Source organism: Pelodiscus sinensis, chromosome 4 (genome assembly GCF_052426305.1).
Source record: "Pelodiscus sinensis isolate ZL-2025 chromosome 4, ASM5242630v1, whole genome shotgun sequence".
NCBI classification, from domain to species: domain Eukaryota; kingdom Metazoa; phylum Chordata; order Testudines; family Trionychidae; genus Pelodiscus; species Pelodiscus sinensis.
Window position 1 is genome coordinate 24766458 of NC_143055.1, and position 17101 is coordinate 24783558.

Here is a 17101-nt window from a genome sequence, read left to right on the forward strand (position 1 = left end):
GTTCATTTAAAAGGGATGATTGGTTTATTCTGCTCTGGAGACATAGCACTTCAGTGGGAGCTCCATGCATGGAACAAAGGTACAAATACAATACTAGAGGTACTTTCTGCGAAGACAATAAAACATTTTACTGTCTTACTGATTCTTACACACAGAATGGCTCAGGCTCCCTCTGTTTTGTAGGGACTTGGTGTGGTTTTATATTGAGAGAAACTGTTGGAATGAATACAGTAGACAAAGTGTATCAATTCATTCTGATGTATGCTGCATTCTTTTCACTTGATAGGACATATTAATTAGCCATCATAACCCATTACAACATTTCATGTTGGGGGATGGTACCTTAATTCGTCAGTAATTTCAGTAGCAGACTAAGAAACTTCATTGCAAAATATTTGTTCATATTTTGATGTCTACATTTTTTTAAAGCAGATCATCTCTAGCTCAGAGCACAAGAAGTGGGCATGAAGCCAGATAGCTTTTGACTTCCTTCTATATCCCCTTGCCATATCACTTTAATCTGATTTTCCAATAACTTGAAGCCTGGTGATGTACTGATCCAGCGAGTTTTAGATTATTCCATTAAAACTACAGGGGGGCATTGGCAAAATTCAGGACGAGAGCTGGGTTTAGATTTTCAATGTCAGGGGTGAATTCAGGCCTATCTCTTATCTCTACCAGGCATTTTGTCATTTGTGGGTACATGGAAATAAATTTCTGTACTTAAAAAGACCTGTGTATATTTAAGCTTGTGAGAAAGGACCTTTGTACAAAAAGCATCACTCCCTAGCCTATTGATACTGTGCAGACAGTAGTATCTGAATAACAGCCTGCTTTCTCTGAGCAGACAGCCCCTCCTCCTGCATGATTCTGCAGCGAATGATACTGACTTTGTGACATCTCCTTCTGTTGCCATGATAATTGCTGTGATGTCACACAGACTAAGCTCCGGCTTTAGTGGCAGATTATAGCAGGAGAAGCTAGGCTGTGATTTGCAAAAATCACCAGCAAAATGCTGCAACGCATATACAAGTAGCTGGCTGTCCATAGTATGTAAGTGCTGTGTGATATACAACAGGGAGCTCAGCAGTGAAGAGTTGGAGAGTCATGCACACTATGCATGCAAGGAGCCACCAGAGAAGTGATGCACAATGTGCTGCTGTTAGGTTTGCACCATGCTGTGTTGGGGGTGACAGGGTTACATTGCTATCACTGTATTTTCATGATATAGTAGTGATGGGCAAAGTAGAAATACTTAGGATCAAATTCTTCTCTTGATCATCCGTGTAAATTCAAAGTAATTTGCCCTGATTTCAGTGGAGCTATTCCACATCTCTGAGAGAGGATTTAGCTCTAGATAGGTTAATAATAGTACAATCTCAGGTCAGCACTTTGTTTTCATTCTGGAAGTCTCCCTTAATCACAGTATCTCCTCTTCACCTTGCTCCTTCCACCTTCCAGATGCTTGCAGGTCTTCCCCTTGTTCCTTGATAAGGAGGAAGGATGCCTGAACTTTACTTTCGCCAACTCAGTATGTGCGAGGTAGCTCCAGGCTGCCTCATGTGTGTTGAACAACATTTGACTCAGCTTGCCTAAGATTGAGGCTGAGCAGGGCTTTGACATACCCTGGAATCTGAAGAGCTACCTGTGGCTCATGAACCAGGTGTCAGATAACCGACTATTTGAAGCTTTTCTCACCAGTGGCAGTCCCACTTTACATGGCTATCTCCTCCTGAGCCTAGAATCAAATGTATTATTTATTATTTCTATTGTGGTAGGGCCTGCCAGCCCCAGTCAAAATTGAGGCCCTGTTATATGAGGCATTATACAAGAAGAGACACTCCCTGCCCAGAAGAGTAATCAGTAGAGGACAAAGGCAGATGAAGACAGGCAGAGCAGGATTCAAGGTAGAAAGGAAAGGAGAGGGAGCAGGTTGTGACATAAAAGTGAATGTTCAGCCTGATCAGCCTGTATTGTTAATTGTTTCCTCTGGCCTTGGTTCAGAAAAGTGCTTCAGTGCGTGTTTACCTTTATAAGCATGTTTGTGGTACTTTGCTGAGCAGGAGTGGCAATTTCACATGTTGGTCAGACTTTATTTTAAGATTCCATTCATAAATAGTTTATAAAGGGCTAACAGATATTAATAAATGTTGTTATAGATTGCCATAATCCATGGTTATAATCATTGACTTTTGCAACTCTGTAACAATCTGTAATGCTTTCTATAGATGTACTTATGACTGCAGCTGGCTGGGAAAATCCCAGCTCAGTATTTGATCATCAGATTTTGTCATCCATCTGGTAGATTGCCTAGAAGTTAGGGCACTGTTTCCTTTCACAGAGAACATCAGAAATTTTAATTTTCTTTCGGAAGGAGAATGAAACCAAATTCCAAAATATCCAAATTCTCTGCAAAGTGAAATTACTTCTCTCTACCAAGCTTCACTTAGAACCTTCTCTAGCACACGCTGCTCATGTCTATGACACATCTGTAAAATATATTAATCATTTATTAGCCCTTCATAAACTATACATGAAATGTTAAAATAAACCGTGACACATATGGTTAGAATAGATGTTTGGCAGAACTGGAACCCATTTAGGTTTTTTTTGTTGCAAATTACTATATTACATACAGTTTACTTAAAATAAATGAGTAGTCCTGTGGCACCTTAAAGACTAACAAATATATAGATATAGATAGATATAGTATCATGAGCTAAAATAATTTTTATTGTCGTTGCCTGCTCGTTCTGGGTTCTACTTTTGCCCTTTTTCTGTCTGTTAATAAGAGCTCAGGCAAATTGCATTTGTTATTTGTATTGTTAACCCTACCCTGTTTTTAAAGAAAAATGCAAAATATCTTGATGCATGGAAAGCTTTGCTGACCCATTATCAACAGCAGACAGTGTGTTTTCAAATGTTGGTAACACTCCCCACCCCAACAGATAAGTGAGATACTGTCCCTTTGTAGTAGAACAATATTAATGTTCAAAAAGGAAATGGAATGAGCTGAGAGAGCCCACAAGATGGTGGTCTGTGCAGGTCAGAAAGCACAGCAGTAAATTACCATGGTGAAGAGGTACAACCACCAGCACGAGTCACAATAAATCATTACCTTTCAGGCCACTGATTCAAAAACACTGCAATTACTACTGACAGTAGAGAGCCTGAAAAATAGCGGTGATCAGCAAGGCAAATTCTAGGATGGGGCCTTGCATTCCTCTCCAAGTTTTCATTGCCACTAGCATCTGAGACTGGTCCCATAGGGATCATATTTCATTGTAGTTCAATGCCTTGATTTTACCCCTGAGTCCCCGCATACTTAATCACATGAAAAGTCACCAATCTTTTGTGTACATGATCTTTCCTTGTGTATTATATTGAAAACTTATTTCTTCAGAAAATTATCAGATGTATCTTTCCTAGAAAGGCAGAACAATATGCCTCTTAAACATAAAAAAAACACTTTAAATTCAGTCTGGATTTAAGTACGTGCTTAAAATCAAGCACATCATTACATGCTTTGCTGACCACGAGGTTGACATAGTAACAACTAGCTCTTATGTAGCATTTTTCATCAAGGAATTTCAAAGAATTTTACATAGGAGGCAAGTAAAATCCCTATTTTTATGGATGAGGAAACATAAGCATGTGCTTAAATGTTTTCTAAATTGGGGACTCAAGCATTTGCATAAATTTGGGCATGTGAATAATCCTGTGCTTAATCTTTGTAAATTCAGGATCCAGGAGAGTAATACAGGTCAAAGTGGGAATCCTTATTTCTCTTTTGGAAAAGCAGAAACAAAAGAATCAGCAGATGCAGAATGGAACAAAGCATATAATTTAGAATGGATATTTTATTGAAGTAATATACCGTATTTTCCGGTGTATAAGGCGACTGGGCGTATAAGATGACCCCCTAATTTTCTAGTTAAAACATAGGTTTTCGTCTTATACTCGCCGTATAAGACTACCCCCCCTTAAGAGGCCAACCAGCAGCGCCCCAGCGCCCCTCCGCTTCCCCGGCTTTGCTCCCGGTGCCTCTGGTATGCTGGGGACCGTCTCCAGCAGACCAGGGACACTGGGAGCAAAGCCTCTGAGGACGCCGGCAGCGGGACAGCCGCGGCGCGTCTGGGCTGCCCTGCTGCCGGAGCCCCTCCGCGGCTTTGCTCCATGTCTTCCTGGTCTGTAGACCAGGGAGACGCGGAGCAGCTTTTCTCGACCCGGAGTACACGGGCGGCGGGACCGCAAGGTCCCGCAAGGTCCCGCAGTCCGTGTCCTCCGGGGCGAGAAAAGCCCCGTTCATACCTGCAAGTCAGGGACTGCCTGTATACCCGGCGTATAAGACGACCCCCGATTTTTGGGGGATGTTTTTTAGCATAAAAAGTCGTCTTATATGCAGGAAAATACGGTAACCTTTTTTTCTGATTAAGGAAGAAACAGGTTATGGCTTTCTCAAAGTTATTCACTGTTCAAAATTTGACTAATATCTTTCCAATTTCAGTATACGGTAATCCATGAGTTGTTGAAAGCTGAGTTGTGTTGCTCAGTTGTGATTGGGTAGATAAGTCACATGATTTTATTACTATTTCCTGGGCTGGGTGAGGTATATGACTCATGACTCCTTGAGTGCATGAATTTAAACTTTAGCTCCTGTTAGGGATGTGGACTGGTAACTGGTTAACCTTACCGGTGATGCTTATGGGTGATGCTTATGGTTAACTAGTACCCAGTAGTAGCCATCCACCTTCAAGGGCTGGAAGCTTTCTGCCCCCACGTGCGGAGGGCTGGGAGCAGAAGCTGGCTATCCTGTGTGCAGGGGAGAGGGCTGGGAGCGGCCACTCTGTATGCGGAGGAGCTGGGAGCAGACGCTGCAGCCCTATGGACTGAGGGCTGCTCCAGCAGAGCTGTAGCGGTTCCCCTCTGGAATCCCACTTAATTGTTTAACTGGTTAAACGTAAGGTGTAACTGATTAACAGATTAACCGGGATTTTACATCCCTAGTTCCTCTGAATATTCCAGTGTGTGATTTTGAAATGTTCTTTCTACAAACATTTTTGCCAGGGTAAATGGATCCCTTGAATGTTCATAGAAATGAGAATATCTGAGCCCTGGGAGCAGTGGGAATTATTTGGCACTCTTTGTTCCGCTCCAACACTGAAAACTTGTATGCAAAATACTGACTGATTCTCATTATTCTTATAGTAAACAGAGCTCCCTTAAGAGTTAGACTACTACAAATTAAAATAATTTTTTCCAGCTCAGACATGAATTACTGTTCCTAAGCATTTACACACAAGGCTTGACATGGGGTTTTAGCAATTCAGCTTTCATCATCTTTTAATGGATACTAGCCATTAGTTTGGGATTTTTATAAGGCTTACTTATGCCCGATTGATGACTTTTAAATGTCTGTGTAAGAGCTCAGCATGTTTTCCTGCAGCATTCAAAATCCAAACGCTGCTGTGTGGTGCCTCTACATCAGAATCAGAAACCTGACTAAAACCAGTTTACTTTTACAGCTGAGGTCAAAGGAAATGCAAATATGCCGAGTTAGTGGTCACAAAAATAGCCTTCCATTGTAGATATATGCGTGTAACTAATGCTCATTTGGGTCAGAACTTACTCCTTCCCTCTCATCTCATATCAACCTGCAGAACTGGTAGGTTACAGAGAATGGAGCATGCTGTAACTCCCCATAGAGATTACGTGGTGCTTGCTGCCTCTCTTTCCTGGTGCTCCTTGAAATTTTGGGTAGGACTGGGGATGGTGGAGTGCATCTGGGACACACTCAGCATGCTTTGCTTTCTGCTGCTCCTGTGCGCTATAGTTCCTGAGGTGGTGTGATTAGGCATAATTCTGCCCTCTTGAAGACTCATGGGGTATGTCTACACTACATGCCTCTGTTGCCAGAGGCATGTAGTGTAGACATACCCTTAGATGGCAGGGAAGTGTGGAACAGAGACCATATTTGGCTTCTACTTTTTCACAGATATTCTTTTCCTCTCTTAATCCCCTTTCATAGCCCTGCTACAGCCCTTTCTCTACACTAAATTCACATATAAAGACATGTACCCAGAATTAACTCTGTCAGAAAGTAATTCACTTTTCCCCTTTTACACAGATCACCCAGTTTGGGCAGTGAAGGCAAACCAAATCAGTAAACCAGTCCATTTACTGGGAAACCAGTCACTTCCACTCAGCTCTCAAGCACTAACACTGCACAGCCGAGTGTGGGCTAGCTGTAGCCCTGCCAGGGCTAGACCTGCAGCAGTTCTGTGTGACAGTGCAGTTAAATCTAGCCCTGGAGACAGAACTGTTCCATTCAAAGAATAAATACTTAGCAGGCGGCAGCAGTGCAGACTTCCATGAATTGTCTGATTAGTGTGCCCTGAAATGAATCTGGAGGGAGAAGGTAGTTCAGTCTCTATATCCGTTGACACAGTCAACCAGAGACCACATTCTGTGTTGTCTCTCATGAGGCACATTGCAGAATGTATAGATCAGGACAAGGTGAAGAGAAAGATGCATATTCTTAGCTTTTCTGGGGAACTACTACAGTTTAGCTTACTGGGTTTCTGTTAGATAAAGCAGCTTCCCCAATATAGCCAACAGATTGCTCTGGGATCAAGAACTGCTGCAGTATAGACTCTCTGCCCATTACCCTTCCTGTATTTTCAACTCCAGCCGGATCCTGGCTGGTCCTATGCCAGGGGCTATACATTAGGGGGGTATTGTAGGGCCATATGTCTAAGTCTGTGCTGCTTTGTTGTATGGAAGGAATTGTCCTGGGTATGAATCTCTCCCCTTTATGGCTTCTGTATTGCACAGTATGATAGTGGCATAAAGTGGTTGTAGTATGATATGGCACAAGACTGAAAATTACTGCTTTGTGTGGTGGTTTTGGTATTTGTGACATCTGTCTTCTAGGATCTAGACTGTGGCCACCAAATTCATTTCACAGTGGCCACTTTCTATCCATCAGCAGATAACAAATTTCAGTCCACTCAGCATCTGGGCTAGGTGGCATTAAAGCTGGAAAAGACATCTGTTGGACAAGTAATATGGCAAAACAAAATATCCAATACATTTTTTAAATGCATTGGAGGAACTTTTGTGTTCCAGTAAGTGGAGGACGTAAGCGAGGGGTGGGTGAGTGGGGGTGGGGAGCGGGTGGGACGACACAGCCAATTTAGACTTAATTCTGACCCACAGGAGGAATTTGTTGTGACTCTGAAGGTGGAAGGTAGTTTGCATGAAAGTGATCATAAAACATTAGATTTCATGATTCTAAGTAAAGAAAGGAGTGAGAGTGGCAGAATAAGGAAAATGTACTTTAAAAAGCAAACTTCAACAAATTCTGAGAGCAGGTAGGTAAGGTCCCATTGAAGAAAATCTAAAGGGAAAAGTAGTGCAGGAGAGCAAAGTTTTAGAGTTTAAAAGTTTTAGAAAACCTCATCTGTGAGATAAAGTTAATAAAAATTGAGTATGTTTAGTTTTGAGAGAAGAAGACCGAGGGAGGATTTGAGAACAGTCTTCAAATAAGTTAAAGGTTATTATAAAAAAGATGGGCTTAAACTTCAGCAAGGGAAATTTAGGCTAGATATTAGGAAAAATTGTCTAATAGATATAGGAATCCCCATCATAGGAAGTTTTAAGAACAGGTTGGCAAATACTGTCGTGGATGGTCCAGGTTTACTCAGTCTTGTCTCAGCATAGGGGGCTGGATGAGAGGACTTCCTGAGGTTCCTTCCAGCCCTGTAGTTCAATAATTCTATGGTAAGGTGGAAATTCTCATAGTTAATTATAAAAGGTGCTATGACTGACACAGGTAGGATTTTTTCTAAAAAAAATGGTATGTGGTTTTCATCTTGATGATGGAAATGATGAGTCTAAAATTCAGACACAACACTCAGAAAATGTATGTTTCAGGTGGCATGATTGCAACACAATAGGATGAAAGTATAAACTGAGCGCTCCCTGCACTTCTGACATTAATGGGTCCATTGTGCTGTGTAAAGGTTAGGTTTATGCTATTTGACTTGGTTCAATTTTTGTTTACTCCATCAATGTTTCTTCCTTTTTCCCCCTAGAGTGATCGACTACTCATTAAAGGTGGAAGAATTATCAATGATGATCACTCCTTCTATGCAGACATATACCTGGAAGATGGACTTATAAAGTTGGTTTTTAACATACTGAACATTTTTGCATGCATATTAATCCTGGCAATGGGTTTGACTCCTACAGCCTACACCCCTCTGTGGATGCTTGTTAATGTTGTATGTTGGAATGGAATATTTCTTTGTTATAACAATCACCTTTTCATCTTTGCTAGTGTCAGACAGGTAGAGGATTCTCTTTGCACCCAGGCCATGCTTAGTCACGTCTGACAGGACTCGGTCTATGCCAAAGCATGTGCAGCCCAGCTAGTAGCACAGGTCAGCCAAGCTGTCAGGTACATCTAGTGCAAGAGATTCCAGGCCAGGGTGAATGTTGAGCGGTTCAATGTGCTATGGGGTCCTTGTTATGCCTATGTTTCACTGTCTGATATTGGTGCCATTTTCCTCACATGGAACTCCTGGTGTGTTTCTCATGAACATATACAACCACTGCACCAACACAGCACATCTACAAACTGTGCTTGACCAAGATGGGTGCTTGACCAAGATGGGTGTGGGACAAAACAGCTGGGGGGTAGGAAAATGGACAAGGATATCCCTTATGTCCTTTAGCTCAGCAGGCAGGGTTCTCAACCAGGATGTGGGAAACCCTTATTCATGTTCCCACTCCTTTGGGGAGAAGGTATTTGAACTCTCGGATAGGTGCCCCACCTATGAGGTTATGTAGTATTTGGATGTGCAGCTCTCTCAAACTTTCCTGCTTAAGTTGTTTCACTTATATTTTAGAGTTCCATTATTTAATTAGACTTGGACCTTAGAATGAATTAGAAGAGGGGTGGGCAATAAACAGCTCACAGGCTGGACAAGGTTCATCAGGTTTAGCCTCTGATGGGCCGTCAGCACTTTATAACTTACCTGACTGTAAGTACAGCAGCCTACACCTCCCATTGGCTGAAGATCACCATTCCTGGCCAATGGGAAATGCAGGAAGTGGAGTGGACCGGTACATTGCTTCCCGCCACTCCCATTGTTCGGGAACAGCTATCCGGAACTAATGGGAGGTGCAAGCAGCTGTACTTGTGGGCACACAAGTACAATATTCACCCACATCCTGCCAGGAGCTACACTTGGCAAACTGCATCTGGTTCACAGGTCACTTAGTGCCCAACCCTTAGTTAGAATGATCCTATTGCCATGTGCCTAGGGCATTCGACTAAGAGGTGACAGATTCCTGTTCATATCCCTTCTCCCCTCAGGAGGAGGGAGGAATTGTATCAATTGTCTTCCACATCCTCAATGGAGTACTTAAGCGACAAGGCTAATGATTTCAAGGAAGGCCTTGCTCCCACAGCTGTTCTGTGTGAACTTGTCCGAAGGACCTGATTATGTAGGCATGCATGGACGCCACTTACTGGATCAGGCCCCTATGCATGTCCTGCGCAGCCAAACCCTAGTCATGCCTGGTCTCTGAATCACATTGGGGCTTAGGAGAGAGATAGGATTCTGGGTGCCTATTGTGAGGCAGTAATATACATGTGGAGGCCTAAAAAAAGGTTGCTTAAGAGTGAGGCTGTGTGGACAAAATGTACAGGGCTAGGCAGCAACCATGCAAAGGTGTTTTGTGGATCGTAATGCTAAAAATCAGGACTTAGGCACCTAATTCCCATTCACTTCAATATGATGGCCTGCTGCAGTTTTGAGGAAACTGTTGCTCTGCCATGTACGGAGAATGGTTCAGGCCCTGATTCAGCAAAGCACTTCTACATATGCTTAACACCCTTGGACTTTAGCAGGACTTAAGAACATGTTTTAGTGCTTAACTTTAAGTACATCCTAAAGTCCATCCTTATTTAGCAAAGCATGTACTTAAGTGCTCTGTTGAATCAGCGTCTAAAAAAGATGATAGTGGATGGTGGAAATAAAAACAGCTTTATTTATTTTTTTAGTTTTCTTATTGTTCACAGTTTTTACATGTATTAGAGTAGTCTTTGAATGTTACTCTTGTTTCAAAGTAGAATTAAGAGATGGATCTTAATTCTTTTTTCCATTCTCAGACCCCCTTGCCGCACAAACACTGCATAAAGAAAGCAATGTGGCTCTGATTATAATGAGGCACAAACGGTCCTTTGGTGTAAATTGACTTAGTTCCACTGAAAACAATGGCAAACTGCTGATTTAAACAAGATGATAATCTTTCCCCTATTTTCATTAGTTGAGTACTTTGCAATTCAAATTTGAAGAATACTGAAGCATCTTAATTCCTTTTTTTGTACAACCTGATATGCTGGTCTGCTTGCATTCATGCATCAGTACTACTTGTTTGTCACCCTATAATTACCTATGGTATCAGAGTCGTAAACAGGTTACAACATGCCACTCTGTATAATGCAACGTTTGGATGACTGTTGGGCATTACATGTGCAGCTGTATGGTCTCAAGCTGTATGCATCAGATCTCATTGGCTAAGTTTAATAAACAGCGCATAGTCTAGCAGCACCTAACAAAATATAGATGGTATCATGAGCTTTCATGGGTACAATCCACATCTTCAGATGAATGCTTAGTTAATACTTGAAATGGAAACCTCCAGCAAAATTCCAGGTACTGCAGGAAGCAGTGTGATTAATTCATCAGTTGGTGCTCTTCCCTGTAGCCTAGAACCAAGCCCTGTTCCCCACAGCCATACAGGACACTGTGCTGTTGGATAGGGAGTCCTCATTTGATGGAGATGTAAAAATGAGCTCTTGATCTCTTGTGGTTATTGTTTTACTCTGCTTCTTTGGCCAAATTCCAGATGGAGCAATTACTACAGGTTGTACCTCCCTAAACCAGGACTCTCTGGTCAGGTCTTGAGGGTGCCGGACCAGAGAGGTCCAACCTGTAGAAGTTTCCACTGGATATAATTAATAATTATATTTATTTCCACACTAAATTGTTGCTACAGGCCATTTAATAGTTGCTATGTTTCACTTCCTACATGACTATTGCATTTCAATGTTGGGTACAATAAATTCAGGTTCTGTATATGTCTGGAGTGTATCTGTATATATGCATGTAAATATTATCTTATCCCACAGAAAAACTATATTGGAAGAGAGTTAAAGTATGATTCAGTATTTTAGGGAAAATTGTAGTATAGGAATGTGGTTAATTATTCTAAAAAAAAGCATTATAAACCCAGGAAGTTCACAGTTAATGTTTACCAAAAAACCAAATCCAAGCAAGCTGAGGTGTGGGAATGCAGTGTTGTGCTATCTGAGGCACCTTAACTTTGCCATGTAGTGATTCCATCAGGAGTTAACAATTTTTGAAATCTAGTGGATTTTTAAAAATCCGTTTTAATCTAAATTAAGTCCAGAAACACTAAAAGCTTTTGCATCATGTCACTACAAGATGAATTTCTATTGAAGAAGAAGCTTTCAATTACAAAGAATTATAAGAGGGAAAATGATCCTAATTCATCAATATTCAAATATAGCCTCTGCACAACATGGAATGTTAACTATCGTGAAGTTTGAAGAAACAGTGATTGGGTCTTGTTTTGGTGTCCTAACTATGTATTTTCATACCTTAACATGCATTGAATTTCCTTTTAGTCAACCTTAATTCTGAATTTCATGGGTTTATAATGAATGGTTTTGAGATACAGTAATTGCAACATTCCTATAACATAGTTGAACTTTATTATTAAGAATAATAATAATAATAATTAAAAAGCGTGTCTATGAACTCTCAACCTTAATTACTTCTTAATTTAGCTTTTGTTGAGGAATTTGCCTATGTTTTCCTTCTGTTTAGACAAATAGGAGAGAATTTGATTGTTCCTGGTGGAGTAAAGACCATTGAGGCTAATGGGCGTATGGTTATCCCTGGGGGAATTGACATCAATACTAACCTACAAAAGCCCTACCAAGGAATGACTGCTGTTGATGACTTCTATCAAGGCACAAAAGCAGCTCTAGCAGGCGGTACCACTATGATCAGTAAGTGCTAAATCACTCTCACCTCTCAAATCTGTTCTGGCCTGGAGTGGAACTTCAATTTGCATGATGTTCACTGGATTTAGTTGTAAAAATTCCATATAACTATTCTCAGGACTCATTTGAGATCAGATCAATTTCTGGGCCTTGTGGTATTCATTTTGATTCCAGATTTTGTCACTATTTCCTTTAGATGGCAAACATCAAAGCCACACTGAGTTAATGAGACTCAAGTGTAGAGGGTGAGTATAGGGTCTACTACACATCCAAAGTTACACAGGAAAAGCTCTTCCTTTGCTCTGTCCATGTTCAATTCGTGTGGGTACCTGATCTGTACATTTGAAGTTTAACTTGTCAATTGTCCCTAGTGTAAGGGCGTAGCTGCTGTTTGTGTTAGTTAGCACAGACTTCCTAACTTCAGCATATTTCTTGTCAAGCCCTTATTTACAACTTAACCAATTGGATAGCTTTCTTTAATAGGATAACGAGTCTTGTGGATAAGGGAGAAGTGGTGGATGCGGTATACCTAGACTTTAGTAAGGCGTTTGATACGGTCTCTTATTCTTATCAATAAACTAGGTAAATACAACTTAGATGGGGCTACTATAAGGTGGGTGCATAACTGGCTGGATAACCGTACTCAGAGAGTAGTTATTAATGGTTCACAATCCTGCTGGAAAGGCATAACAAGTGGGGTTCCGCAGGGGTCTGTTTTGGGACCGGCTCTGTTCAATATCTTCATCAACGATTTAGATATTGGTATAGAAAGTACGCTTATTAAGTTTGCAGATTATACCAAGCTGGGAGGGGTTGCGACTAATCTGCAGGATAGGGTCATAATTCAAAATGACCTGGACAAATTGGAGAAATGGTCTGAGGTAAATAGGATGAAGTTTAATAAAGACAAATGCAAAGTGCTCCTCTTAGGAAGGAACAATCAGTTTCATACATACAGAATGGGAAGCGACTGTCTGGGAAGGAGTACGGCAGAAAGGGATCTAGAGGTTATAGTGGACCACACGTTGAAAATGAGTCAGCAGTGTGATGCTGTTGCAAAGAAAGCAAACATGATTCTGGGATGCATTAACACGTGTGTTGTGAGCAAGACATGAGAAGTCATTCTTCTGCTCTACTTTGCGCTGGTTAGGACTCAATTGGAGTATTGTGTTCAGTTCTGGGCACCGCATTTCAAGAAAGATGTGGAGAAATTGGAGAGGGTCCAGAGAAGAGCAACAAGAATGATTAAAGGTCTAGAAAACATGACCTATGAGGGAAGGCTGAAGGAATTAGGTTTGTTTAGTTTAGAAAAGAGAAGATTGAGGGGGGACATGATAGCAGTTTTCAGATATTTAAAAGGGTGTCATAAGGAGGAGGAAGAAAACTTGTTCATCTTGGCCTCTGAGGATAGAACAAGAAGCAATGGGCTTAAACTGCAGCAAGGGAGGTTTAGGTTGGACATTAGGAAAAAGTTCCTAACTGTCAGGGTAGTCAAACACTGGAATAAATTGCCCAGGGAGGTTGTGGAATCTCATTCTGTGGAGATACTTAAGAGTAGGTTAGATAAATGTCTATCAGGGATGGTCTAGACAGTATTTGGTCCTGCCATGAGGGCAGGGGACTGGACTCGATGACCTCTCGAGGTTCCTTCCTGTCCTAGTATTCTATGATTCTATCCTTTCAACATTCCTTATTTCTTAGTGGGCCTGATTGGAAAGTTATTTATGTCAAGCCTAGTGTGTCCTGGATTTCTCTCACATAACAAGCATGAGAACTACTATACTTGGTATCATTGATTTTATTGATCAATGTATACAGTCAGTAAAAATCCAAAGCAACAATTCTAATAAACTGTTGTTGTATTTACAGTCTAATATCAGACACTGGAGGAATTTGAAAGATAAGAAAATAGTGGTTTCAGAAGTCAGATATGAGACCAGAGCAAGGGGGGCCTCATGCTTTGCTTTGAATAACTGTCATGGCCAAAAAGCCACCAACCACTCCTAACTCCAGGGGAGCAAAACTTAAGGGGAAAGCACAAGGCAACTTTGACAAATTACCCGTAATGAAGATCTGCCCCCATAATAGTTCAGGGCCAAGCAAATTTAGGCAGAAAAGGTGAGTTTTGCTCTGCAATCTGATGCACAGAGGAAGAGTTTATCAGTCAGGAACCTCCTACTAGAATATCCTGCTCAGGGTCACCAACCAGGGAAGAAGGCAGTTGCTCTCGGACCCAGCAATTCAAAGGGGCCATTGCCACAATAACAGTGATGACAGGTTGTAACCCTGGCCCCTTTACTTCCATGCTGGAGCACCACACTGCATGTTGCAGCCAGTGCTACGGCCTGGGGAAGAGGGCCTGTGACCGTAAGAACTGTTTAAATATTTCTTCATATTATTAATAGCATGGAACGTGTATTAATGAGCTTTTCCTTTTCCAAAATTGAAAAAATGCCCAGTAAAAGGCTCAATTATATAAATTCAGTAATATACCATAAGGTTTGCATATGTTCCGATAAAGCACACCTGGCTGTGTTTTCATTATTCAGCTGGAACCCAATCCTGAAAACGTGAGAAATTCTGCATGCATGATTAGCTCCAGTCATTAGCGCACACAGTCTAAAAGATTGCATGACTGAGTGATGAAGACTTGAGTCTGCTATATTAGAGTCTTAGGTTCTGTTCCCAATGTTGCCTGAAAAGCTCTTCATTAATGTATTGATAAAGCAGAGTGTGCTGATTCATGACAGCCTCCAAGAGAACGGTATAAGGGAGGGATCTCAAACTCCTGGCTCATGGGCCAGTTCCAGCCGAAGCGACTGAGAAATCCAGCCCAGGCCTGATTGCGATTGTGCATTCTGACCATTGTTCCCTCTAAGCTCAGTGCACTGAGCAGACTGACTGGGTGGGGCTGATTAATCACCTGTGAAGCTGTGCTGCTGTGCAGCTTAGAGGGAACACTGATTCCGACCTGTCCTCTACTGGTCCCCAAGCCGTGCCGCTTCCTGCTATTGCCCCGCTCTGCCCCTCCACATGGCACTCCATCCCCTGAGCACGTAGCTGTAGGGATTACTGGCAAGGGGGGGCCTGGTGCTACAGTGATCCCCAAAGCCACGTGCTGGAGGACAGGGTGCCATGTAAGGGAAAGGGAAGAGTGGTGATGGGAAGGGGCAGGACTTGGGGGCCAGTAATGGGCAGGCCCTCCCCCAGCCCAGGCCAGATCACACAATTGCTTCAACTGGAACTGGTCTGCAGCCTGGAATTTTGAGAACTCTGGTATAAGGCCTTGGTCTATAATAGGAGTTATGAAATGCATAGGAATGTAAATGGTAGTCCATAGAGACCTGAATCCATGATCTCCTAGGTACCAACTCAGTGTGCTTTCCTTAAACTAAAGGGTGCTTAGATCTTGCTCATGTCTGGGAAACTTGATGGTGTACTAAAACAGGCTGCCAGATTCAGTTTCACTGTGGAATATTCTGCAAAAGTTGGAATACTTGAGAGATTTGTATCTGGCCCACATCCTGCAATTTAAACTCTGCTAATAAAAAATCCTTCTTTGTTGTAGGGTCAACTGAAACTCCAGAACATGAAATATGTGCAGTTTGTATAATAGATGCTTCATCTTCCTTTCAGTTGATCATGTGCTCCCTGAACCTGGAGCGAGTTTATTGACCTCATTTGAAAAGTGGCACGAGGCAGCTGACACCAAATCCTGTTGTGACTACTCGCTCCATGTGGATATCACTAGTTGGTATGATGGGATCCGAGAAGAGCTGGATATCTTGGTGCAAGATAAAGGTTAGTTATGAAAATGTTTTATCTTTTTTCAGAGATATGAAAATCCTCCTTTTTGAAGTACTCCAGATAGTCCTGTTATTTTCCGCAAAAGAGGCACATAGGTATTAAATACACTGACAATGAATCTCCACTGTTGTGAACTTTTGTATTAATTTACCCTTGTGTAAAGTGGGCCTGAAGCTCCAGGCACTGCTATTAATCAGGAGTAACTCCATTAGAGGCAGTAGAGCAGGAGTGGGGCACCTAAGGCCCAGGGGCCGGATGTGGCCCCAGACTTGCCTGGATCCAGTCCCTGAGGCTCAGGACTCTCCCACTCCAGTACTGGGAGCCCATGCTGGTGCTCCAGTTCCCCCTCCCTTGTCACCCCTCCATCGGTCTGGAGCACACAAAATCTACTAGCCTGGGCTCCCCAAGACTCTGGTGTAGAAGGGAAATGTAGAGAATGTTTCCTCCTCAGTCGGGGGCTGTTTTGTTTGTTTGTTTTGCTTCTCATCTGTGTGTGGCCCCAACTGATTTTTCTGTATGTTAGCGGACCTTAACCCAAAAAAGGATCCCCACCCCTGCAATAGAGTTATGCCAGTGTGACGGCAATAGGCAGAATTGAACCTGGGATCCCTGGAGCATAGTGCCTGAGCCTCTACCACATGTGCTGAAAACCATCTGCCTCTCAGCTAAGGCTTTAGAACAGACTCATTATTCTCTCTGAGTGGTCTGAGTGCCGCTAGATGGGACAGTGCACCACACCCAGAAGGTGTGTGGGTTACACCAGCACAAATGAAGAGAATCCAGATGAATATAGGTAAAATATTATCTGATAAAAATGGCAGACAGCTGGAATTAACCACACAAAGAGCAAGACATGCCTTCAATTAGGAGAACAAAATTAGGACACCAACCTTGAGTGCTTGGACAGCTATACATAAGCTATACATCATTGAAAAACAGTGCCACATGGTCCTTTATCTGCTTTGACATGAGATTTGAAAATATATGGCAACATTTTTAAAATTAAGGTCATGATTTTCAAAATTTAGAGCCTATATTTAGGATTTTACAGCCACATTTAGGCTTCCGAAATAGTGGCCTGATTTTCAGAACTGCTAACCACTTAGCAGCTGCCACTAAAGGTTATGGAAGATAGTGGAAACCCAATACTTACGAAAACCAGGTCACTTATTATTCAGGTCAGTCTACCTT

General features: G+C 42.0%; 1 protein-coding gene across 2 annotated transcripts in view; it reads left to right on the forward strand.

Moving 5' to 3' along the window:
- Positions 1 to 17101, forward strand: part of CRMP1 (collapsin response mediator protein 1) — a 67184-nt gene that overhangs the window by 16162 nt on the left and 33921 nt on the right. For both annotated transcript variants that reach the window (XM_006128209.4, XM_006128210.5), the window contains exons 2-4: positions 8097 to 8185; positions 11925 to 12109; positions 15740 to 15904. In XM_006128209.4, coding sequence (XP_006128271.1) covers positions 8097 to 8185; positions 11925 to 12109; positions 15740 to 15904 — 439 coding nt within the window. The remainder of the gene's footprint in view (positions 1 to 8096; positions 8186 to 11924; positions 12110 to 15739; positions 15905 to 17101) is intronic.